Source organism: Pelophylax lessonae, assembly GCF_965119305.1.
Source record: "Pelophylax lessonae genome assembly, chromosome: 13".
NCBI lineage: Eukaryota > Metazoa > Chordata > Amphibia > Anura > Ranidae > Pelophylax > Pelophylax lessonae.
Window position 1 is genome coordinate 142,571,890 of NC_138780.1, and position 26,586 is coordinate 142,598,475.

Below are 26,586 nucleotides of genomic sequence, written 5' to 3' on the forward strand. Positions count from 1 at the left end.
GTGTGGGGCCTCTGTCTGGGGTGGCAGTCCTGTGTTGCTGTGTTCCCCATGTCTGTGCCTGTGTGGGGCTCCCTGATGCAATCCCTGCGGGGGTCTTTTATGCACTGCGGGTGCTTTGTGGGTTTGGGGGCCCCCTCCCCTGTGTCACTGCGGTGTTTTGGGGGTACAGACGGTGTGTGCGGCGGCCGCAGCGGGTGAAAAACATGCGGTCTGCCATTTTAGGTATGGGCAAGCATGTCTGGCTTATGTCTGGCATATCCGGCGCCATCTTGTGTGTGGCAGAACGATCGTTCCAAGCACATGTCGGCGGCCTTCTTGTTGAAGCCTCCCATTCATTTCTATGGGCAGCCATTTTCCCTTGGCCTTGCAGCATATAGTTTTCAGCCTCTGATGACCTCACTTCCTTTTTCCTCTGGAGCAGAGATCGGTGTGGTAACACTCTGTGGGGCTCTGCAGACTCTCTTCCATAAAGCCCCGTACACACGTACTGATCGTCGGCTGAATGATCGGCCGTCTTTTGTCCAGGGCTGTCGTGTCTGTTAAACTGCAAAAGACTGCACACTAATTTTGTCGGCCAACAACAGCCGACTGCAGAAGTGATGTCATGTGATGGTTAACTTTCCTTGTCTTTTTTTCTTTTCTGAGCATGCCCAGTCTTGCAAATCTTCTGTCTGTCGGCCGAAATCTGTACTGACTGGCGAACAATCGGCCTTTCTGGTGTTAGCCAACAGAAATTTTAATGCCTGCACGACAGATTCTGTTCGGCCGAAAATGCGCTGTCGGAAGCATCATACTAACAAGCTTACAATCGGCCGATCGGTCATCGGCCGAATATTTACGGCCGACAATCGGTACGTGTACGGGGCTTTACTCTGTTTTGTCCTTCCTGGCTCAGTTTTTTGTCCCTTTTTTGGGGGGTCGGTGTTCACTGTGTATATAGCGGTGGGCTGCGCACTCCGCAGCGATATTAAAGGGCCAGTACTTTTATTGTGACTTTGTGCAATGGAATCTCAGGACAGTAAATTCCCTCCAGCCTTGGTGGGTGACTCCAGTCCTGCTGAACCCCCTGTTATACCGGATTTGGCCGCTGTAGTGGCGTCTTTGGTGTCCAAAATGGAGGTGCTGATGGCTGAACGAGCTGCTAGGAAAAGGCCTAGACTGTCTTTCTCCACTGATTCAGATGGTGATGTGGCTGGCGTGCCCTTTTCAGGGTCTCGCTCGTCCCTGGTCCCGCTGGGGTCTGAGGGGGAGGCGGGGGTGGATGATTCTCCCCCGGGGTCGCCTGAACGCGCGACTATGGATGCGTTGATTTCTTCTGTGAAAGAAACGCTACACTTGGAGGATGAGCCCAGTCCTCCGGGCATTGTGTCCTCTTTTAGTACACATAGGACCTGCTTATTGGCGCAGGTTTTTCCCTGCCCCGCTGAGTTTCATCACACTGAATGAACTATGGCACAATTTAAAACGTCCTTTCACGGTGCCTAGTCGGTTTAAACTGCTTTACCCCTTTGGGCCGTCTACGGATTCGCGCTGGTGTGTGCCTCCCCAGGTGGATCACACTGTGGCCATGTTAAACAAGGCTACTTTGATTCCCACTGAGGATACCCCAGTGTTCCGGGATCCCACGGACAGGAGGTTGGAGTCTCTGGCCTGCCATTCCTACATGGTGGCGGGTTCCTTGCTCAAACCTATTTTTGCTTCTGTCATGGTGGCTCAGGCGGTGGCGGATTGGACTAAGGTGCTTAGGCGCACCCTCGCGTCTGGCTCTGCCCCACCTGCAACACTGGCTATGGTGGACCAAATTCATCAAGGGGTCATGTATTTGAGCGATGCGGCTTTGAATGAGGCCCCTTTGGCTGCACGCCTGTCTAGTGTCGCGGTGCTTAACCGTTGACTGATCTGGCTGAAGAGCTGGTCGGCTGACCAGACGTCGTGGAAAACGGTGGCTGATTTTCCCTATGCAGGGTGTCGTCTTTTTGGCGAGGCGTTAGATACCTTGGTGAAAGGAGTCACGGGGGGCAAGAGCACTATGCTACCCCAGAATCAAAAGAACAAGTCTTTTTCGTGGCAAGCGGGGTCCCGCTTTTCGACCCAATCAGGGGTCCTTTTGTGCCTTTAAGCCACAAAACGAGGGCAAACCCTTCAAGGGCCAAGGTGGCCAGAAGAAGCCCTGGGCGGGCAAGCAGAAGTCTGGCAATGCCGGTGCGGTGGGTCAATCCGCCTCTGCCTGAAGGGGCGCCCTCACCCATCTCAGGGCGTTTTCATGGTTTCCTCCAACCTTGGCTGCTCTGCATTCCGGACAGGTGGGTTCAGGAAATCATTCGGTCAGGGAATAAGATCAAATTCCTTTCCCGGCCAGCGGACAGATTCTTCCCCTCAAATCTTCATCTGACCCTGGGGCGTCTACGGGACCTGCATCAGGCGGTGCAGGACCTGCTTGCCCAGGGGGTGATTGTCCCGGTGCCTCATCGGGACAGGTTTCGGGGGTTTTCTTCCAATCTGTTCACTGTGCCCAGAAAGGAGGGCAAGGTGCGTCCTATCCTGGACCTGAAAGCTCTGAACCGCTTTGTGCGTGTTCTAAAGTTCCGTATGGAATCCCTCCGCTTGGTGGTGGCCTCCCTGAGTCCAGGGGAATGCCTGGCCTCTATAGACCTGAAGGATGCATACCTGCACATCCCCATTTTCGAGGGTCATCGGAGGTACCTTCGGTTTGCCATAGCGGAGGACCACTATCAGTTTGTGGCGTTACCTTTCGGTCTCGCTTCGGCTCCAAGGGTCTTTACCAAGGTGCTGGCACCTGTTCTGGGCCTGCTGAGGGCACAGGGCATTGTGGTCTTGGGATATCTGGACGATCGAGTGCCAGCCAGAGCCTGCTGCTCGATCTGTCCACTACGGTACAGACGCTCCAGGAGTTCGGATGGACCATCAACGTACAGAAGTCTACTTTGTCTCCTTCGGTTGATCCTTGGATCTGAGTGTCTCATTGAGTCGCCGGACCAGAATGGGTCTTCTGTGGTGGCTTCAGTCCCCGGCGGTGTCGAAGGAAAATCCTTCCGGCCGTTACTGTGGACAGTGGTTACCACGGATGCCAGCCTATCGGGCTGGGGTGGCGTTCTGGGCATCCAGTCTGCCCAGGGTGCTTGGTTGGAGGAGGAATCCTCCCTTCCGATCAACGTCTTGGAATTGAGAGCGATCAAACTGTGTCTCTTCCAGTGGTCGGATCGACTTCAGGGCAGTCCTGTATGGGTACAGACGGACAATACTACCGCGGTGGCTTACATCAACCACCAAGGGGGCACCAGGAGTGCCCGGGCGACCCGGGAGGTGACCGACATTCTGTCTTGGGCCGAGACTCATGTCCCGGCGATTTCGGCAGTTCACATTCCGGGTGTGGAGAATTGGCAGGCACATTATCTGAGCCGCCACCCCCTGGACCAGCGGGAATGGTCCCTACACCCGGAGGTCTTTCAACTGCTGTGTGCGAAGTAGGGATTCCCGGACGTGGATCTGTTCGCGTCCCGGTTAAACCACAAGGTGCAAAGGTTCGTGGCAAGAACGCGCGACCCTCGGATGCGCTTCTGGTGCCTTGGCATCAGTATCGTCTGATGTATGCCTTTCCTCCAATTCAGTTGTTGTCCAGGTTCCTGCGCAGGTTGGCCTCGGAACCGAACTTGGTGATACTGGTGGCGCCGGACTGGCCACGCCGGTCCTGGTAGGCGGACATCGTTCACCTGGCAGTCGCGCCTCCTTGGCGGCTGCCCCTGCGAGAAGATCTGCGGGCTCAGGGACCGATCTTCCACCCTGCTTTACAGTCGCTGGCTTGAAAGCCAGGTCTTGAGAGATAGGGGTCTCTCCCCTGAGGTCATTCCTACTTTAATCAAGGCTAGGAAAGCCTTGTCTGGTAAGATTTATTACCGTACCTGGAAAGCTTATTTCGCCTGGTGAGTCCAGGGGGTTTTCTAGTCGCTCATACTCTGTGTCGAGAGTGTTGGCTTTCCTCCAGACTGGTGTGGACCAGCGCCTGGCGCTGGCCACGATAAAGGGCCAGGTATCTGCACTGGCTGTTCTTTTTCAACGCCCTGTGGCGTCTCATTCCTTAATTCGCACCTTCATTCAAGGTGTGCGACGTTTGGCCCCTCCCCGGAGGGAGCCTTTACCTCTATGGGACTTGAACTTGGTTCTGTCCACGTTACAGCGTTCTCCCTTTGAAAACATCTGGGAGATATCGCTACCTATGCTGTCCAAGAAGGTGGCCTTTTTGGTGGCGATCACTTCGCCTCGCAGGGTGTCTGAGTTGGCGGCGTTGTCTTGCCGCTCTCCTTACCTGGTGGTTCATAAGGATAAGGTGGTCTTGCGACCTCACTCTTCATTTCTCCCTAAGGTGGTGTCTAACTTTCACCTTAATGAGGACATTATTTTGCCTTCGCTCTGTGCGAAGCCTAAGGAGGTTGCGTTGCATTCCTTGGATGTTGTCAGGGCGATCAGGGTTTACCTGTCATCCACAGAATCCTTTCGGAAATCGGATTCCCTCTTTGTCCTTCCTGAGGGACCTCGGAAGGGCATGGCTGAGTCTGCGGCGACCATTGCCAAATGGATCAGACCGACGATTGTCCAGGCTTATGCTTTGCAGGAATGGGTTCCGCCCTTCCCTGTTAAGGCACACTCTACCAGATCCTTGAGTACGTCTTGGGCCTACCGGCATCAGGCCTCGGTGACCCAGGTGTGCAAGGCTGCGACTTGGTCGTCAGTGCACACTTTTTCAAAATTCTATAAGGTTGATGTTCTGGCATCAGCTGATGCCTCCTTTTGGCTGCAAAGTTCTCAGTGTGGCAGTGCCATAGGGGACCCTTGTGTTTTTTTTTTTTTTTTTTTTTTTTTTTTTTTTGTGGGTCCCTGGCTGTTTTGGTTGTTCATCCCCTGGGTTATTTGCTTTCCTGGGTTGTTGCTCCTGTTGAGCTTTTGTCTGTTGCCCAGTCTGTTCTCTTACTGTGTGTGTAAGGTTCCTTTTGTGCGGTTGCGTCTCCCACCCCTCATGTCTACACTGCTTTGGGACATCCCGTTAGTGATGACTTATGAGGGGCGGTGACTGTCGGGAGGATGTAAGAGAAAACGGAATTTTTGTAAAATCTTACCGTAAAATTCCGTTCTCTGAGTCCTGCGACAGTCGCCGCCCCCGCCCCTCTTTTGGGGTTTTTTCTTGTACACTTACTGCTATGCTACCAAACCGAGTTGGGATGGATTACTGCAGGGGGGTATTGACCATTGGGACAGCCCCCATGGGTGTTTCTACACTAAATGCTTTTTGTTTCTTAACTAAGTCTTATGCCTAGCTACTCCTACGGAGCGGAAGTCAATACCATTAGTGATGACTTATGAGGGGTGGCGACTGTCGGAGAACTCGGAAAGGAATTTTACGGTAAGATTTTACAAAAATTCAGTTTTTCAGAAACTGGCTCTGACTCTGTCCAACTACCTGGGCCTGACTTTGGATTTGGCCTTAGCCAGGGTGTTACTTCCAAAGGCAATAAAGTTGCAGCATGCGATTCGGCTCCTGTTCTCAAACTGTCGGTCGTCTCTCAGGGCTTGCATGCAGGTGCTGAGCTTGATGGTCTCCACCTTCGAGGCGGTTCTGTTTGCTCATTTCTATACCAGGCAGGCATCTGCAAAAGGAGATTCTTGCTAAGTGGGACCGGAATCCTCAATCCCTGGACAATCTGATCCTGTTGCGCTGAGGTGTGAGGGGATCCCTGATTTGGTGGCTCCGTTCCCTGGTGCTTTGGCAGGGGAAGTCCTTTCTCCCCCGGTATTGGACAGTGGTTTTCACAGATGCCATCCTGTGCGGGTGGGGGAGGGGTCTTGGGTACAGTCTCGGCTCAAGGAGTTTGGACTCGGGAATCCAGTCTGCCAATCAACATCCTGGAGATTCGGGTTCCCTGTGGACGAATCGTTTGCAGGGGTGCCCGGTAAGGGTTCAATCATCAGAGGCACAAAAAAGTGCCCTAGTGGCCCGGGAAGTAGCCAACATCCTAAAGTGTGCAGAACGATATGTTCCAGCCCTCTCTGCTGTGCACATTCCAGGGGTGTAAAATTGGCAGGCAGACTACCTGTACAGGTGTTGGAGCTGAGCGAATGGCCTCTTCATCCAGAAGTTTGAACAACTGTCACTCCGGTGCGGGACCCCCGATTCCCGGTTCAGAGGTTTGTGGCAAGGTCTCGAGATACTTTGGCCAACACTGCAGATGCTCTGGTGGCCCCTTGGGGTCAGTATTGTCTGATTTTTTTTTTTTTTTTTGCGCTTTTCCTCTACTACAGCTTCTGCCGAGACTTCTGCGCAAAATCTAGGCAGAAGAGATTCCAGTCATTTTGGTAGCTCCAGACTGGCCTCGTCGGTCTTGGTATGCAGGCCGAGTAAGGCTGGTAGACGATGCTCCTTGGCGACTCCCTCTCAGAGAAGAGCTTTTGTCTGAAGGACCGATCTTCCATCCTGCTTCAGTCGCTGGCTTTAACGGTGTGGCTGTTGAGGGACAGAGGTCTCTCTGATTCTGGGATTCCTACCTTGCTGAGAGCTAGGAAGAAGATTTCCAGGAAGATTTATCATTGTACTTGGGAAGATGTATATTGCCTGGTGTGAGTCAGAAGGGTTGCATCCTCTCGCTTTTCCGGTGGCGAGGGTCTTGGCCTTCTTGCAGAAAGGAGTGGAGCAACGTTGGGCATGTTTAAAGGTCAGGTGTCGGCCTTAGCCGTTTACGATCAACGTCCCTTGGTGACTAACTCTTTGATTTGCACCTTTATTCAAGGGGTGCTTCATCTGGCCCTTCCGAGGAGATCCCCTTTTACCTTTGTGGGATCTGAATTTGGTTTTGTCTGTTCTGCAACGACCTCCCTTTGAAATTATCAGAGAACTCACTCTCTCTGCCTTTATCTCAGAAAGTTGCCTTTCTGGTGGCTATCACCTCTGCTCGCAGGGCGTCTGAGTTGGCGGCTCTGTCTTGCTGTTCGCCTTATCTGGTTGTTTATAGGGATAAGGTTGTTCAGCGACCTAACCAATCCTTTCTCCCTAAGGTGGTGTCCGCTTTCCACCTCAATGAAGACATTGTTTTGCCTTCGTCTGTGCGAAGCCCAAGCAACCCAGAGAATTTACCTTGCATTTGCTGGATGTGGTTCGGGCGATCAGGGTTTACCTGTCGGCCATGGAATCCTTTCGGACGTCTTGATTCCCTGTTTGTCCTTCCTGAGGGATCTCGTAAGGGTTCGGCTGCGTCTGCTGCAACCATATCAAAGGGGATCAGACAGACTATTGTTCAGGCCTATTAATTTAAGGGTCCGGTTCCTCCTTGCCTTGTGAGGGCACATTCTACTAAAGCGCTGAGTGCCTCTTGGGCTTTTCGCCATCAGGCTTCGGTGGCTCAGGTGTGTAAGGCGGCGACCTGTTCTTCCGTGCACACTTTTACAAAATTCTACAAGATTGATTTGATGGCATCCTCTGATGCTTCCTTTTTGGCTGCAAGGTTTTGCAGGCTGCTGTTTGCTGAAAGAGATTTACTGTTCTCTTTCAGGGGGGAATTTTTGTTTTGGGGTTGAGCTTCTGTTGCCCTGTTGGCTGTTTTCTCTAGCCTTGCTGAAATGTTTTGTTGCTTTCTTTCCATCCCTCATGCTTACACTGCTATGGGACGTCCCATTGGTGAAGAAACTATAGAAAGCTGCGTCAGAGGACGCAAGAGAAAATATAATTTTTGTAATAACTTCCCGTAAAATTATTTTGAGTCCTCTGACAGACGCAGCTCCCGCCCCTCTATTTTGGGGTTGGTTGTGTATTTCTTTAGATATGTCCTATGCTGCAAACAAAAATGTTTAAACTATCTTCTCCTATTATAATTTAGTCTAGTCTAACCCCTTTTGTATTCTAGTTCTGTTAATTACATTTATGGTTTTATAATGCAGATTTTAAGAAGTACATGAATCCTTTTTCCTTTTTTTTTTTTTTTTTTTTCCCGTTTAGCAAAAGATCTGATCAGAACAACAGTTGGGCAAACCAGGCTGCTGATGACCGAACGGTTTAAACAGTTTGAGGGCCTGGTGGATAACTGTGAATTTAAGCGTGGAGAAAAAGAAACCACATGTACAGATCTTGATGGATTTTGGGATATGATTTATTTTCAGGTTTGTGCTGTCTGTTTAAACTGTAAAAAAAAAACTCCCAAAATACGTCTCTTCCAAGCATCTAGTATCTCACAAAAGTGAGTACACCCCTAACATTGTTGTAAATATGTTGTCATTTCTTCAGTATTGTCACATGAAAAGATACTTTCAGGGTTCGTACGGTCATGAAAATCCTGGAAAATGAGTAAACTTACTAAGTTTTGGAGAAGTCATGGAATTGTGTTGTGCAACTATTTAATTTTGTCTCCGGGCCACCTGTATTCTGTGGGAGCGGGGGACAGTAAGTGGACACTTTTTTTTTTTTCTCTGTTTCGGGTTTAGGCGGATGAATCAGCCGCAGCGCACTGCACAGCTGAAGCCTGATCACTGGTCTCTTCAATATGAATAGACCGTGACAGGCTGGGAACTCTGCGGCGGATTGATCCGCTGAAACTGAGAAATGGTGCACTTGCTGTCCCGCTCTCAGGGGCGTACCAGCGGGGGGGGGGGGGGGGGGGGGCGCGTGCACTGGGGGGTGTCGTGTGAAGAAGGCAGCTGCAGCGGCAGGAAGAAGGTCAGTGAGAGTGCCTGAGGAGTCTCTTGTGCTGGATAGGACGGGGATGGGATGGGACAGCTGCATAGAGATGAATTGAACTTTCCATATTCCTCATGCCTCATGTCGCTGAATGCTGGTTACTCCTCCTCTCAGAAGCTGCACTAGGAATATGTAAAGTTCAATTCATCTATATGCAGCTGCCCCATCCCCTTCCTATACAACTTCCTTTGCTAGCCCCCCCCCCCCCCCCCCTCGGTGCTCTTTAGCCCCCCCTCGGTCCTGTTAACCCCACCCCCCAGTGCTCTTAGCCCCCTCCGTGCTCTCCACCCCCCTGTGCTCCCTGGCTCCCCCCTCAGTGATTTCCTGTCCCCCCCCCCCCCCCCCGACAGTGCTCTCTAGTTCCCCCACCCCCTGCGCCTTCCAACCCCCCTGCAATGCTCTCCAAACCCCCCCTTAATTCTCTCTATTCCCCCCCATGCCCTTCAGCTCCTCCAGTGCTCTCTGCTTCCCCTGTGCTCTCCGGCCCCCCCTAGTGCTCTTCTATAATGTCCGCAGTCTCTGACCTTCTCTTGTATCGTGTCCGCAGTCTCTGACCATCTCTTGTATCGTGTCCGCAGTCTCTGACCATCTCTTGTATCGTGTCCGCAGTCTCTGACCATCTCTTGTATCGTGTCCGCAGTCTCTGACCATCTCTTGTATCGTGTCCGCAGTCTCTGACCATCTCTTGTATCGTGTCCGCAGTCTCTGACCATCTCTTGTATCGTGTCCGCAGTCTCTGACCATCTCTTGTATCGTGTCCGCAGTCTCTGACCATCTCTTGTATCGTGTCCGCAGTCTCTGACCATCTCTTGTATCGTGTCCGCAGTCTCTGACCATCTCTTGTATCGTGTCCGCAGTCTCTGACCATCTCTTGTATCGTATCATGTCTGCAGTCTCTGAGGGGGTCTGGAGAGGAGTCAAAAGTGGGAGTGCTGTTGGGATGGGGATCACAGGAGAAGTCAGACATGTGTGGACTGGGGAGAGGAGACTACAGGATAAAACCAGAGCATGGTGCACCTAAGAGGAGGTCAGTGACAGTGCTGCCCGGCCAGTCTGAGGGGGGGTCACTGATGTAAGGGGGCACTGTTATAAAGGTTCCTCCTTATATCAGGACCCCCCCCCCTCCCTTCCTTAGTGCATTCACTCTGTGGAAAGTGGTCTCTGGTCACCAGAGTCCCCCCTACATCAGAGTTCTTAGCTTTTTCACCCGTGCGCCTGAAGTGACACCCGCTCCCAGCTGCGGCAGTGGTGCTTCCATCTCATCCACTGTAAAACAAGGGACCATTTTGAGTCGCTCTGTATCCAGAAACTAAACCCTAACTGCAGAGGTACTGTACACTAAAAAGATTGTCATTTATTTTAGTAAAAATATGCTGGGCGTGACATGGATTTTCTGCTTATTTAACATGTATACATAGACATTTCATGAAACTTTAGGTCATAAATATTTACGTGAAATCATGGAAAAGTCATGGAATTTTATTGGTAAAAATGTGTATGAACCCTGTACTTTGCTACAATGTAAAGTGAGTGTACAGCTTGTATAACAGTGTAAATTTGCTGTCCCCTAAAAATAACTCCACACACAGCCATTCATGTCTAAACCTCTGGCAACAAAAGTGAGTACACCCCTAAGTGAGCATGTCCATATTGGGCCCCAATTAGCGATTTCCCTCTCCGGTGTCATGTGACTCGTTAGTGTTACAAGGTGTCAAGTGTGAATGGGGAGCAGGTGTGTTAAATTTGGTGTGATCGCGCTCTCTCTCATACTGGTCACTGGAAGTTCAACATGGCACCTCATGGCAAAGAACTCTCTGAGGATCTGAAAAGAATTGTTGCTTTACATAAAGATGGCCTAGGCCAGCGATGGTGAACCTTGGCACCCCAGATGTCTTAGAATTATATTTCCCATGATCAACTACACTGCAGAGTGCATGAGCATCATGGGGTGCTAAGGTTCACCATCACTGGCCTAGGCTATTAGATTGCCAAGACCCTGAAACTGAGCTGCAGCATGGTGGCCAAGACCATACAGCGGTGTGAAAGTACAGGTTCCACTCAGAACAGGCCTCGCCATGGTCGACCAAAAGTTGAGTGCATGTGTTCAGCGTCATATCCAGAGGTTGTCTTTGGGAAATAGACATTTCTCTGTCGCTCATTGACAGACGTAGTCTTCTTGATTCACAAGAACTGGGTTATGTTGTCTCCGCAGGAGCAGGACTAGGCAGAAAGAAAAAACGTTCTGGCTCCACCTTAGGGGCAGTCCCTGAGGGTATATCCTCCCTCTCTCTGCTACAAGGCATCAGTTTTTTTCTGTCTAGTCAGGAGTAAGGACCTAAGTTCCTTGCTGGGATCTTTTTGGTCCTGGCAAGATTTTTTCTTTAGAAAAAATATTTTTTAGGTAGTTTTCTCCAGTGTTTTTTTCCTGTGAGATCTTCAAGCAAATACGCCGGACTGGGCGACACTAGTGGTCACCCCAGCCGGCCTACGAGCGCGCGCAGACCATTGCATTGCGCTTGGTCGGCCGCGACACATTCAAGTAAGTATGCGGGGCCGGGCGACGGGCTGGATGTTGAGATCCAGTGGTCACCCCGGTTTCTGCCTACGAGCGCGTGCAGACCAGAGCTCCGCGCTGGGTCGGCCGCGACGGAGTCCCATTGGAGGGACTGACCTTGCGAGTTAAAAGTCTCGCTTGGACGCCAGGAACCAGAGAGTCGAGGCGTCCGGAGTGGTCCACAACCCCCCACCCCGGTGGAGAGGGTATTGTGAAGAGAGGGTGCCTGTCGGTTCGGTATGGTGAGTTCTAGGTTACCTAGACGATCTCCTGCTTCATGCAGAGTCTCCTCAGACCCTGCTACAAAACATAGAAATTACTATAATTTCTTTACAGGAATTCGGGTGGCTGGTGAACCAGCAAAAGTCATTTCTGGTTCCCACCCAGAGGCTCGAATATCTGGGTCTAATTCTAGACACAGTCAGGTCAAGAGTTTTCCTTCCGGTAGGGAAACTCCGGAAGATTCAATCAGCAGTCCAGTTGTTACTATCCAACAGCTGGTCTTCTCTTCGAACTTGCATGAGGGTTCTGGGGTTGATGGTGGCTTCCTTCGAAGCAGTCCCATTTGCCCAGTCCCATACCCGAATTCTTCAGCAAGAAATTCTTCTCAGATGGAATCGGAATCCCTGGACAATCGGATCCGATTGAGCAAACAGACCAGAGAGTCTCTGGTCTGGTGGCTTCGGTCTCCGATGCTCAGCCAGGGAAAGTCATTTCTGCCAATATATTGGACGATAGTGACCACGGATGCCAGTCTATCCGGATGGGGAGGAATTCTCGGTCAGTTATCTGTCCAGGGACTTTGGTCCCTGGAAGAATCCAGGTTGCCGATAAATGTATTGGAACTGAGAGCGATCAGACTTTGTCTGATTCACTGGACCGAGCAGCTCCAGGGCAGCCCGGTTCGGATCCAGTCGGACAACGCCACGGCCGTGGCTTATGTCAATCACCAGGGGGGCACCAAGAGTGTCCGAGCGGCCAAAGAAGTGGCTTGCATTCTTCGCTGGGCGGAACGATTTCGCTGGGCGGAACGATTTGTTCCAGCTATCTCTGCGATGTACATTCCGGGGGTGGAGAATTGGCAGGCAGATTATCTCAACCGTCAGACTCTGGATCAGGGGGAATGGTCCCTCCATCCAGAAGTTTTCCACCAGTTGTGCCTACGGCGGGGCACCCCGGATGTGGATCTGTTGGCATCACGATTCAACAGGAAAGTACAGAGATTCGTGGCTCGCTCCCGCGATCCTCTAGCAGAGACCGCAGACGCACTGATCGCCCCGTGGGGGCAATACCAGCTAATGTATGCCTTCCCTCCTCTCGGGTTACTGCCAAGACTTCTTCGCAGGATAGAGGAGGAAGGAATTCCAGTAATCCTGGTAGCTCCGGACTGGCCTCGCCGAGCGTGGTACGCCGACTTGGTCAGACTGGTGGCGGACGTCCCGTGGAGACTTCCTCTCAGGGAGGACCTACTGTCTCAGGGACCGATCTTCCATCCTGCTTTACGATCGCTGGCTTTAACGGCCTGGCTATTGAGACCCAGGTGCTGAAGGACAAGGGATTGTCAGCTTCAGTTATTCCTACTCTAGTTAAAGCAAGGAAAGCGACTTCCAGAAAGATTTATCATCGTACATGGAAGTCCTACATTGCATGGTGTGAACCTCTGGGGTTCCGTCCACGGTCCTATTCGGTTAGTCGAATATTAGCTTTTCTGCAACAAGGGGTTGAGCAGAAACTGGCCTTGAGCACTATCAAGGGTCAGGTCTCAGCCTTAGCTATCTTCTTTCAGAAGCCTTTGGCTACTCATTCCTTGGTGCGGAATTCCATCCAGGGGGTGCGACATCTGGCTCCGCCAGTGCGCGCGCCGTTGCCACCCTGGGATCTTAATTTAGTATTGTCGGTTCTTCAGAAACCTCCCTTTGAAGATATTAGGGAGATTCCTCTACCTACGTTGTCCCAGAAGGTGGCCTTCTTGGTGGCTATCACTTCTGCACGCAGGGTGTCAGAACTGGCCGCTTTATCTTGTCGTTCCCCATATCTGGTGGTTCATAGAGATAAGGTGGTTCTTCTTCCGAATCCATCCTTCCTACCAAAAGTGGTTTCAGAATTTCATCTGAATGAAGAAATTGTATTACCTTCCCTGTGTCCTAAGCCCAGTCATCCTCGGGAGTTTGCTTTACACTCCTTGGATGTGGTCCGGGCGATCAGGGTATACTTGAAAACGACAGACTCGTTTCGCAAGACGGATTCACTTTTTGTGATCCCGGATGGACCCAAAAAGGGGTTGCCTGCATCTGCCGCGACTATTTCCAAATGGATCAGACGGTGGTACAGGCTTATTCTATTAAGGGTCGGGAGCCCCCGTTCCCTGTTAAGGCGCACTCCACTCGGGCACTTGGTGCGTCATGGGCCTTTCGCCATCAGGCGTCAGTGGTCCAGGTGTGCAAGGCGGCTACCTGGTTGTCGGTGCATACCTTTACAAAACATTATAAAGTTGATGTAATGGCATCGTCTGATGCCTCGTTTGGCCGCAAGGTTTTGCAGGCCGCCATTTGAGGAGACCAGTGGTCTGCCTCGAGGGTTTTTTTTTCCGTTGGAAATTTGCATTTGAGTCTCATTCTTTGTTTATAATGAGCCTTTAAAACTTCTAGTTTGGCACCGGTTGGGCCTTCTAGATTGGATTTTGATTTCGGTCAATCCCACCCCTCATTTGTGGCACTGCTTCTGGATGTCCCAGTTCTTGTGAATCAAGAAGACTACGTCTGTCAATGAGCGACAGAGAAAATCGGATTTTTGTAAGATCTTACCGTAAAATCCTTTTCTCTTAGCTCATTGACAGACGTAGTACCCGCCTCTCTATCATTGAGTTGGGTTGGGTTAAATTCTCTGTTGCTGCTTTGTGACAGAACTGATGCCTTGTAGCAGAGAGAGGGAGGATATACCCTCAGGGACTGCCCCTAAGGTGGAGCTAGAACGTTTTTTTCTTTCTGCCTAGTCCTGCTCCTGCGGAGACAACATAACCCAGTTCTTGTGAATCAAGAAGACTACGTCTGTCAATGAGCTAAGAGAAAAGGATTTTACGGTAAGATCTTACAAAAATCCGATTATCAGTGCTGCCAGAGTGCTGCAGAGGTTGAAGGGGCGGTAGTCAGCCTGCCAGATCTCAGACTGTACGCCGCACACTGCATCGAATTGGTCTGCATGGATTTCGTCCCAGAAGGAAGCCTGTTTAAAGATGATGCACAAAGTCCGCAAACAGTTTGCAGAAGACAAGCAGACTAAGGACATGGATTATTGGAACCATGTCCTCTGGTCTGATGAGACCAAGATAAATTTATTTGGTTCAGATCGTGTCAAGTGTGTGTGGCGGCATACAGGTGAGGAATACAAAGACAAGTGTGTCTTGCCTACAGTCAAGCATTGTGGTGGGAGGGTCATGGTCTGGGGCAGCATGAGCGCTGCTGGTGCTGGGGAGCTACAGTTACATATGGCGCTTTTCCACTGCATAGAACCGTACCGGCTCGGCACGCTTTTGTGCTTTTCCACTGCGGTACCGCATGGTATAGGGTCGGAACGGTTCGGTACGGTATAGGTTTGCTTTTCCACTGCATGGAACCGAACGGTACGGTACGGCTCTGAAAAAACAGTACCTACTCGATTGTGGTTCCAACAGGTACCAAACTGGTACCATATCCCACAATCCTTTGCATGCAGTCACTACTAGCCACTGATTGGTCAGAGAATCACACCCACCCCGTTGTTATCCCACCCACTTAACTTTAGTACTACTTTAGTGGAAAAGCAAACCTATACCGTACCGAACCGTTCCGACACTATACCATGCGGTACCGCAGTGGAAAAGCAAACCGGGCCAAGCAGGGCCGAGTAGAGCCGAGCCGGTACTTGCAGTGGAAAAGTGCCATTTGTCGGGTTGAAAAAAAAAAGACAAGTCCATCTGGCTCAACCAATAAAAAAAACAAAGAAAACAGTAAAGAAAACCCAACCATGCAATCCCATTTACACAGTTCTAAACCCGCAGTTGATACAGAGGAAGGCGAAAAACCCCAGCAAAACATGATCCAATTTGCTACAGCAGGGGAAAAAAATTCCTTCCTGATCCCCCGAGAGACAATCGGATATTCCCTGGATCAACTTTACCTATAAATCTTAGTTCCCATTTAATTTATGTACACCCAGGAAAGAATCGATGCCTTTTTTTTTTTTTAAAGCAATCTAGTGAGCTTGCCAGTTCCTCAGAGGACATTTCCACATTTTCACAGCTCTTAACGGTTAAGAAATCTTTCCATATTTGGAGACCAAATAGGTTTTCCTCTAGATGTAAAGAGTGCCCCCTTGTCCTCTGTGTTGATCTTAAAGTGAATAACACAACACAAAGTTCACTATATGAACCCCTTATGTATTTATACATGTTGATCATATCCCCCCCTTAATCTCCTCTTCTCAAGAGCATACATTCAGTTCCTCTAATTTCTCTTACGTCCTCCGACAGTCGCCGCCTCTTCATATTCGTCACATATGGGGTATTAGACTTTGCTCCGAAGGAGTAGCTAGGCAACAGAATATGTTAACAATAAAGCTTTAACATATCCCACCCTCAAGGGGTGGTCCCCTCAGTCAATACCCTCCTACTTCCTGCAACCATATCTCAGTTTTAATGTCTAGCTTGTCAGGAGTGGCTGGCTCTCTCTGTGCTGGGACTTTCTGTCCCAGACTCTTTCTTCTTTTTAATATTTTGTTTGAGTTTTTCTCTCTACCTTTCATTAGCTGTTATTTTGTCAGCGTTAGTTAGTTCTTCGGACGAAGAGGATCATGCGGACTGGGTCTCGGGCTGATCCCCCCTGGTCGCAGGTCGTGGGTCAGTGGCTTCCCAGTCTGCCATCGAGCGTTCAGCCAGGTAACGCTCCTGGCACAGTGAACGACCCATCCCTGTTCGGTGCAGGGATGATTGGTGAGGTGGCTACCTCACCGGACGCTGTGCGGTTTCTTAACCTCCATTGTGTGCGTCTTGAATTGCGACTCTCCCTGCCTCATGTGCAGCGGCTTGTTCGCCTGTGCGGGTTCCCCACGCCAAGTGAGGTAAGTGTATTTATGTGGGGACCTGTCTGTCTGGGCGGGTCTCAGTCTGGGACTGTGTAACCTGCCTCTATTCACGCTGCTTGTCTCCCTATCTCTCGGCTGCATGCTGTGGGCTGCAAGGGGGGGGGGGGGAGCTGTATGACACTGTGTGTGTCAGGCTGGGCAGTGTGAGAAGCTGTGTGCTGTGGGGCATGTTTTTTCTTGGCATGTTTGGGCATATACAGCGATCGCTGCGGCGATCTAACATGTATCCTTATATTGGGATGTAATGTGTGTGTTTTAATGCACTGTGGAGCGGCGTTTTCGGCGCCAAACGACGCCATTTTACCGGCACCCGCTCCGGCCGCATGGTTTACATGCATGGCGGCCATTTTCTTGTAGCCTCCATAGGCTTACATAGAGCGCCCTGGCAGCATCACTTCCTCTTTCCAGGAACACCGATCGAGGCAGCAGCGAGGGTCTCCTCAGGTTTTATCCTTCTGTTCTTGCTATCCATTGCCTGTGTTCAGTTTGCATATTCCCTGTGGGGGTCTCATTGTGCTTGAGTGTGGTGCGGTGGGCTGGCGCTTGCCGCGCTTGCTAAAAGGGGCAGTTAACCCTTGGTTGTCTGGCATTACAGGGGCAATGGATTCTCAGGAGGGCAAATTTCCTACAGTATTGGTGGAAAGCCAGGGGACCGCTGTTTCCCCCCCAGGGGGGGGATTTAGCCACTATTGTGGCTGGCCTTGCTGCCCAGGTGCAAATGCTGGTGGCTGCTCAATCTACTAAACGGCCCAGAGTTGCTCTGTCCTCTGATTCTGAGGGTGAAGGTGATGGGGCTGTTCTGGCAGGGACCTCCTTATCGGGGTCCCGCTCCTCTCTTGATCTAGTGGGGTCTGAGGTGGAGGCTGAAGTTGAGGGGGTCGATAATTCTCCCCCTGGCTCGCCTGAAGAGCTTGCAATCATGGCTGAGTTGATTGCTTCCATTAAGCAAACGCTGCGTTTGCAGGACGAAGTGTGTCCCCCCGCTGCCTTGGCGGCTTATGGGACGCAGAGAAAACGCAGGACGCCGCAGGTTTTTCCCTGCAATGCTGATTTTCAGCTCGCTGTTAAGGATCAATGGCGCGATCTGCGCAAGCCTTTTGCGGTACCAAGTAAATTCAAGCTGCGTTATCCTTTCTCGCCTGCCACTGATGAACGGTGGTGTGTGCCTCCGCCAGTGGATCATGCAATTGCGGTTTTGAACAAAGCCACTGCGATTCCTGCAGAGGGTTCCCCTGTTTTCCGTGATGCTACGGATAGGAGACTGGAGTCTCTTGCCCGTCATACTTATTCTGTTACGGGTTCTATGCTTAAGGCTCTGTTTGCTTCTCTCATGGCGGCCCAGGCGATCGCAAGTTGGACGCAGATGCTTAGGCGCGTCCTAGTGGCCGATTCGGCCTCGGCGGCGACCCTGGATATGGTGGATCAGATCCACCAGGGTGTCATGTATCTGTGTGATGCGGACCTGGACCTGATTCCGTTGGCTGCACGTGTGCACAGCGTGGCGGTGTTGTCTCGCCGCCTGGTTTGGTTGAAATGTTGGTCGGTGGACCAATCTTCACGTAAGACCTTAGCCAATCTGCCTTATGATGGGTCTCGCCTTTTTGGGGAGTCCCTGGATGTGTTGATTAAGGGGATCACCGGGGGTAAGAGCACTCTCTTGCCCCATTTCCCCAAGGCTAAGGGGGCTTCTGGGAAGAAGCATGCAAATTTTCGGCCCCCTCAGGGGTCCTTTCGTGCCTTTCGGCCGCACTACAAGGGCAAACCGTTCAAAGGCCAAGGCTCTCAGAAGAAGCCCTGGTCTGGGAAACAGAAGTCCGGCCAATCCGGACCTGCAGCCCATAACAGTTCGGCCTGAAGGGGCGCCCTCACCCAGTTTTGGGGTGGGGGGACGCTTGCTCGGTTTTCTTCAGCCCTGGTTGGCCCGTGTGCGGGACAGATGGGTTCTGGAAATCGTTCGATCTGGTTACAAGATCGAGTTTCTCTCTCGGCCGGAGAGCAGATTTTTTCCCTCAAATCTTCAACTGTCTCCAGAGCGCCTGCGGGATCTGCACCTGGCGGTGCGGGACCTGAGGGCTCAGGGAGTGGTGGTTCCGGTGCCTCATCGGGACAGGTTTCGGGGTTTTTATTCCAATCTGTTCACCGTGCCCAGAAAGGAGGGCAAGGTTCGTCCGATTCTGGACTTGAAGGCTCTGAACCGCTCTGTGCGGGTTCGCAAGTTCCGCATGGAATCCCTGCGGTCGGTGGTGGCTGCCCTGGTTCCGGGGGAATTCATGGCCTCCATCGATTTGAAGGATGCGTACCTTCACATCCCCATTTTTGAGGGTCATCAGAGGTACCTTCGATTTGCCATTGCGGAGGATCACTACCAGTTCGTGGCGTTGCCCTTTGGTCTCGCCTCGGCTCCGCGGGTCTTCACCAAGGTGCTTGCACCGGTTCTGGCATTATTGAGGGCCCAGGGCATTTCTGTCCTGGGGTATCTGGACGACATTCTGGTTCGGTCTGCGACCAGACAGGGTCTGGAGGAGGACCTGTCTGTCACAATGCAAACTCTGCAGGAGTTTGGTTGGACGATAAATGTTCCGAAGTCGACACTGAGTCCTTCGGTTCGTCTCCCCTATCTGGGAATGATACTGGACTCGGTGCAGGCGAAGGTCTTCCTGCCGGAAGACAAACTCAGGACTCTTCAGGAGGAAGTCAGGTTCCTCAGGGACGTTCCGAACTCGTCTCTGCGGACGTGTATGAGATGTCTGGGATTGATGGTCTCGGCCTTCGAGGCGATTCCTTTCGCACAGTTTCACACGCGGGGTCTCCAGGCGGAGATCCTGTCCAGGTGGGACGGGCGCCCTCAATCTCTGGATCTTCAGATCTCGTTGAGTCATCGCACCAGGGAAAACCTTCTGTGGTGGCTCCAGTCCCCGTTGGTGTCCGGGGGCAAGTCGTTTCGTCCGATCTCGTGGACGGTAATCACCACGGATGCCAGCCTGTCGGGCTGGGGTGGAGTTCTGGGCGTTCTGTCCGCCCAGGGGACTTGGTCGGAGGGGGAGTCTTCCCTTCCGATCAACATTCTGGAATTGCGTGCGATAAGGCTCTGTCTTCATCGCTGGACGGACCGGCTGCAGGGTTGCCCGGTTCGGGTGCAGACGGACAATGCCACGGCGGTGGCCTACATCAACCACCAAGGGGGCACCAGGAGTGCCCGAGCGGCTCGAGAAGTGGCCGACATTCTGTCTTGGGCCGAGACTCATGTCCCGGCAATAACGGCGGTTCACATTCCGGGAGTGGAGAACTGGCAGGCGGACTATCTGAGTCGCCAGACCCTGGATCAGGGGGAATGGTCTCTCCATCCGGCTGTCTTCCAGACGTTGTGCGCGAGGTGGGGTCTTCCAGATGTGGACCTGTTCGCGTCTCGCCTCAACAACAAGGTGAAGAGGTTCGTGGCAAGGACGCGCGACCCTCGGGCAGACGCGTCGGACGCGTTAGTGGCCCCGTGGCATCAGTACAGGCTGATGTACGTGTTTCCACCGATTCAGTTGCTGTCCAGGTTCCTTCGCAGGTTACACTCGGAACGCAGCACGGTGATTCTTGTGGCACCGGACTGGCCTCGCCGGTCCTGGTACGCAGACCTCGTGAATCTGGCGGTCGACGCCCCTTGGCGTCTGCCTCTTCGAGACGATCTACTGTCTCAAGGACCGATTTACCATCCTGCTTTACAGTCGCTGGCTTTGACGGCCTGGCTGTTGAGACCGAGGTCCTGAAGGAGAAGGGTCTCTCTCCAGAGGTCGTTCATACTTTGATCAACGCGAGGAAGTCTTCCTCGGGGAAGGTTTATTACCGTACTTGGAAGGCCTATTTTGCCTGGTGTGAGTCCAGGGGGTTTTCACCCCGCACGTACTCGGTTTCCCGTGTGCTGTCTTTCCTTCAGACGGGTGTCGATCAGCGTTTGGCGCTGGCTACGATAAAGGGTCAGGTGTCTGCGCTGGCCGTTCTGTTTCAACGTCCCGTGGCTTCCAACTCCTTGGTTGGCACTTTTATTCAGGGTGTGCGGCATCTGGTTCCTCCTAGGAGGGATCCTTTGCCCCCTTGGGACTTGAATCTCGTTCTATCTGTGTTACAACGTGCTCCTTTTGAACAGATCAGGGAGATCTCGTTGTCTATGTTGTCCAAAAAGGTCGCCTTTTTGGTGGCGATCACTTCGGCTCGCAGAGTGTCGGAACTGGCGGCTTTGTCCTGCAAGTCTCCGTACCTGGTTGTTCATTTGGATAAGGTGGTCTTGCGACCTAATCCTTCTTTTCTGCCGAAACGAGTTTCGGAATTCCATCTTAATGAGGATATTGTCTTGCCTTCGTGTGCACGAAGCCTAAACATCCAAAGGAGGTGAGATTGCACTCTCTGGATGTTGTTCGGGCGATAAGGGTTTACCTTAAATCGACTGAGTCTTTTCGTAAGACGGACTCCTTGTTTGTTCTTCCAGAGGGTCCTCGGAAGGGCATGGCGGCTTCGGCCTCTACCATCGCCAAATGGATCAGGCAGACCATTGAACAGGCCTATGCTTTGCAAGGGAAGGTTCCCCCTGTGCCTGTGAAGGCGCACTCTACTAGATCTCTGAGTACGTCTTGGGCCTGTCGTCATGGGGCTTCTGTAGCCCAGGTGTGTAAGGCGGCGACCTGGTCGACCGTGCACACTTTCACAAAATTCTACAAAGTAGATGTTCAGGCATCGGCGGATGCTTCCTTTGGCCGCAAGGTTCTTAGTGCGGCTGTTCCATAGGGTCCCTTGTTGGGGACTCCTGGCTGTTGGGATATCTTTTGTATCCCTTGGTTTTTTTGTCTTTTCCTGGGTTGTTGCTCCTGTTGAGCACTTATTTTTGCTGTTGCCCAGCTGGTTTCCTTCCTTTGGTAAGGTTCCTTTCTTTGATGTGGAGACTGCGTTGCCTTTCGGCGCGGATGCGTTTCCCACCCCTCATGTTTGCACTGCTTTGGGACGTCCCCATATGTGACGAATATGAAGAGGCGGCGACTGTCGGAGGACGTAAGAGAAAACGGAATTTTTGTAAAATCTTACCTGTAAAATTCCTTTCTCTGAGTCCTCCGACAGTCGCCGCCCCCGCCCCTCTTTTGGGGTTTGATTGTATACTCTACTGCTATTCCACTAAAACTGAGATATGGTTGCAGGAAGTAGGAGGGTATTGACTGAGGGGACCACCCCTTGAGGGTGGGATATGTTAAAGCTTTATTGTTAACATATTCTGTTGCCTAGCTACTCCTTCGGAGCAAAGTCTAATACCCCATATGTGACGAATATGAAGAGGCGGCGACTGTCGGAGGACTCAGAGAAAGGAATTTTACAGGTAAGATTTTACAAAAATTCCGTTATTTTCTCATAGCTGAGCTCCTCCATGCCTCTTATCAGTTTGGTTGCCCTTCTCTGCACTTTCTCCAGTTCCCCGATATCCTTTTTAAGAATCGGTGCCCAAAACTGAACTGCATATTCCAAATGAGGTCTTACGAATTTGTTCAGGTGCAAAATATCTCTCTGGAGTCCATGCCTCTGTTAATACAAGAAAGGACTTTGCTTGCTTTGGAAACCGCAGCTTGGCATTGCATGCTATTTTTAAGCTTGGGATCTACCAGAACACCCAGATCATTCTCCGCTATGGATTCCCCCAGTTTTTCTCCCCCTTAGTATGTATGATGCATGCAAATTCTTAGCCCCCAAGTGCATTACTTTACATTTATAAACATTAAAGCGGAGTTCCGGCCTTTGTCAAATTTGAGCTTAAAATACCCCCGGTAAAGTCAGGGCTAGTACATTCCATGATGGATAGCCTCTGAACTGTCCTGGGTCGCACTTACCTGTAAGAAGAAATACTTACTTACCTTGAAAATTTCTTCTCCAGCGCTGCCATCTTGGGTGTGGGCAGCTGAAGCTGCAGCGTCCCTCTGTGTCCTCTTCCCTGATGTCGGAGTCCCACAATGCACTGCACCGGCCCCGCTCGTCACTTCTGGTGCAGGCACGGCATCCCTGCACAGCTTCTGGGCATGCAGGTTATAGTCCAGAACTAGGCCTTGCCAGGACAGTGTCCCAACAGATGGGGACGAGCCTGCAAGTGGACTATCTCGCTGGGATGTGCAGGACCTGGAACGCCCAGAGTCGCAGCTTACTCTTGGCTGATAGCACCCCCATATTTCGGATTGGCACCCACCTGGGACCGTGGCATGGTGAGTAAATTGTCCCCCCAAAAACCCCTAGATGGTCTCGGGGCGGACGTGGGCCCTTCCCTGGAATAGTCGGACCTTAGGGGCTCCCTCAGTTCCCTGGCACCTCCTGAGGACTAATCCTGTGTACCCCTCCGCATTCCCCTGCTCCTTACTTTGGGGGGGGGGGGGGGCGGTAATATACTGTGGCCGTTGTGGCGTTTATTTGAGGGGGGTGACTTGTCCTGTGTGGGCCCCTAGGCAGGGACCTTCCGATGCCTATTGTTCTGGGCCCCCTTTTAGGGGTCCTGGAGACCACATGGTGTGCCGTGGGAGGCACCATTTTGTTGTGGTTAATGATTTTTTTAATCCCATTCGTTTATATGGGCAGCCATTTTCTAAATTTCCCATTGAGAATGCATGAGCGGCCATTTTCCTGAGGTCCATAAGCTGAACAGGCATGCGGCATGGTTTTTTAAAATATAGAGGCTGTTTTTTCTCTTCTCTTCCTGTACAGTCAATTTAGTTGTTGCACAGATCATGCTGAGTCTCTCCTGTGGTCTGTAAACTTTTTTTCCTGGGGTTCCCTGTGGGTTTTTCGTCATTCAATCTTATAATAATCAGGGACTGTGAGCATGTAGTTATAGCAGTGGGACCGCATTTTTAGCTGTCTTAAAGAGACACTGCCCAATTATTTTAAAAAGTATAACATGGAGTCCCAGGATAATTTCATCTGCAGACCCCCTGGCAACTATTGCAGGACCTTCTGGTTCTGTCTCAGCCAGAGATTGCAGCTTTTTTGCAAAATTTGATGTCTAAGGTAGATTTTGTCATTGCTAATGCTGCAAACGCCCGCTGCAAACGCCCTCTGCCCTCACCTCCATCTGCAGGGTCTCCAGACACTGAGATAGACATGGCAGACGCAGTCCACCCTGAGGGGTTTGTGTCGTCGCATTCTGACGTTGAAGATGACCTGTCCTCAGCTGCCGCCTGGCAATGCGCTTTGGTGGAAGCTCTGATAGTTTCAGTGCTGGAAACTTTAATAATTGGCTGATGAACCCACAGCGCTGTGTACGCAGGTGTCTTTTGGCTCTTGCAAATCCCTTAAATTGGGCAAGGTGTTAACTTGCTCAGAATGTTTATACTATTGTGGATGAACAATGGCGGCGCATTAAGCACATTTTAGTAGTGCTTAAGCATTTTGCACGCCGTTACCTCTTTGCGGAGGCAGTGTCCACTAGGTAGACTGTACCCCCAGAAGTGGATCCCCGGTGTCCAGGTTGAATAAAGCGACTCTGGTACCGGTGGAAGAGTTTCCAACTTTTGCGGACCCCGTGGATAGACGGGTGGAATCCTTGTCCCACCATTTACGCTTGGTAGCAGGTCACGTATTGGACTACCTTTTGTGAATGTTTTGGTAGCGCAGACTGCTACGGAATGGGTGAAGTTACTTAAAGTAACTTGGAAGCTAAACGGCTCCCCCCTGCGGTGTTGGAACTACTGGACCAGTTGTCTCAAGCCCTGGTGTTCATGTGTGATACGTCTCTGGATTCAGCCCCGTTGAGCCAGGGCATCGGCAGTGGGGATTGCTATTGGGTGCATGGTGTGGCTGAAAAGCTGGTAGGTGGACCAGGCTTCTAAAAGGCCTTGACTGATCTTTCCTCAGGGGAGAAGCTGTTTGGATCCTCACTGGACGAGTTGTTCAAAGGTATCATGGGGGTGTAAGAGCACTCCTCTTCCCCAATCCTCTAAGGGCAAGGCTCCACGTTCTAGGCGGGGGCCTTCCTTTAATGCTCATAAACATCTTTCTCGTGCCTCCAGGTTGCAAGAAAAAGGTAAATCATTCAGGTCTTTTTGGGGGTTTTTAAGAAGCCGTGGTCGGGGAAAGCAAAGACCGGCCAATCTGGACCTGCAGACAAGTCCTCGTCTGCATGAAGGGGCACCCTCACCCAATTTTCGGGTGGGAGGACGTCTTTGTTTCTTTCTGGAACCCTGGACCTCCTTGAATCAGGACAAATGGGTTCACAAACTGATCCGAGCAGGGTATAAAATCCAATTCTGGTCTCGCCCGTCGGACAGGTTTTTCCCGTCCAATCTTCGACTGTCCCCAGCCTGGTTAAGGGACTTGCGAGGGGCAGTACACGATTTGCTGTCGCAAGGAGTGATTGTACCAGTTTCTTTTCTGGGACGTTTTCAAGGGTTTTATTCAAATCTCTTCACTGTGCCCAGGAAGGAAGGCAAGATGCCTCCCATCCTGGATCTTAAGGCTCCGAACCGCTTTTTGCGGGTACAGAAGTTTCGGATGGAATCCATTCGCACGGTGGCGTCGCTGCACCAGGGAGACTTCTTAGCCTCCATAGATATCAAGGACTCATATCTACACATCCCTATTTACGCTGGACACCAGCGGCTTCTTCGCTTTGTGGTTGCAGAGGAGCATTAATTTGTGGTGTCCTTTTGGTCTCGCCTCAGCTCCCAGAGTGTTTACCAAGGTCTTGGCACCGGTATTGGCATTGCTGCGCCAGCGGGGGGATTGTGGTACTGGTGTACCTAGACGATCTCCTGTTGAGAGCGAACTCTCCTTCAGTCTTGTTGGGGGATCTGGCGGTCACTGTTAGAACTCTGCAGGATTTCGGTTGGAACATCAGTTTCAAGAAATCCGCGCTGACACCTGTCTTGAGACTGGATTATTTGGGCTTGACTCTGGATTCATCCCTGGCCAAAAGTTTTTCTTCCCCCAGACAAGCTGCAAAAGTTGCAGGAGGCGATTCGGTTGTTGGCAAACAATCTGTCCTCTTCAAGTCTGCATGCAGGTCTTGGGTCTGATGGTATCCACTTTCGAGGCCGTTCCATTTGCTTAGTTCCATACCAGACCCTTGCAAAGGGAGTTTCTTGTCAAATGGAACAAGGATCCAAAGTCCTTGAACTCTTTGATACGGTTAAGCCACAACACAAGGTCTGCTCTATTGTTGTGGATTCAGTCTCCAGCACTATGCTGGACGCCACGGACACCAGCCTATCGGGCTGGGGCGGGGTGCTGGGGAAGGTCTGTGCCCAGGGTACCCGGGCGATGGAAGAGTCAAAACTACCGATTAAATGTTTTGGAGCTCAGCCTAAGCCATTTGACGACTCCTCTGCAAGATTGTCCGGTTTGAATACAATCAGACAACGCCACGGCTGTGGCTTAAATCAATCACCAGGGGGCACCAAGAGTGTCTTGGCAGTCAAAGAGGTGTCAGATTCTGGCCTGGGTGGAGAAATGTATTCCAGCCCTCTCTGCTGTACACTTTCCAGGTGTGGAGAACTGGCAAGCGGATTACCTGAGTAGTCAGGTGTTGGATCAAGGGCAGTGGTCCCTGCACCTGGAGGATTTTAATCTCCTTTCTGTTCGGTGGGGGGACTCCCGAGGTAGATCTGTTTGCTTCTCACCTCCAACGAGAAGGGTCAGAGATTTGTAGCCGGGTCTCGAGATCCTCTGGCCGACGCCACAGACGCTTTGGTGGCTCATTGGGGTCAATATCGGCTAATTTATGCCTTTCCTCCCTTGAAACTCCTGCCGAGGCTTCTGCGCAGAATAGAGGTGGAAGGGATTCCAGCCATTCTGGTGGCTCATGACTGGCCTCGCCGGTCTTGGTACGCAAACCTAGTAAGGTTGGTTGCCTGTGCTCCTTGGAGACTTCCTCTCAGAAGGTGTATTGTCTCAAGGTCGAATCTTCCATCCTGCGTTACAGTGGCTTTAACCGCATATCGTATTAGACCATATCTAGATGGATCAGGCAGATGGTAGTTCAGGCTTATTTACTGAAGGGTCAGGTTCCTCCTTTCCTGATGAAGGGGCTTTCTACGAGATTGCTGAGTGCCTTTTGGGCTTTTCGCCATTAGGCGTCCCGTGCTGCAAGGCGGCAACTTGGTCGTCTGTGCATACGTTTACAAAATTCTACGAAGTAGATGTGTTTGCATCTTCAGATGCTTCCTTTTGGCCGCAA

The 26,586-nt window shown here is 51.5% G+C and overlaps 1 protein-coding gene across 1 annotated transcript in view; it reads left to right on the top strand.

Moving 5' to 3' along the window:
- The window catches only part of DLGAP5 (DLG associated protein 5), a 108,707-nt gene that overhangs the window by 56,236 nt on the left and 25,885 nt on the right, over positions 1-26,586 (top strand). The window contains exon 13 of the mRNA XM_082275217.1: positions 8,000-8,160. Within this exon, the coding sequence (XP_082131343.1) occupies positions 8,000-8,160 (161 nt within the window). The remainder of the gene's footprint in view (positions 1-7,999; positions 8,161-26,586) is intronic.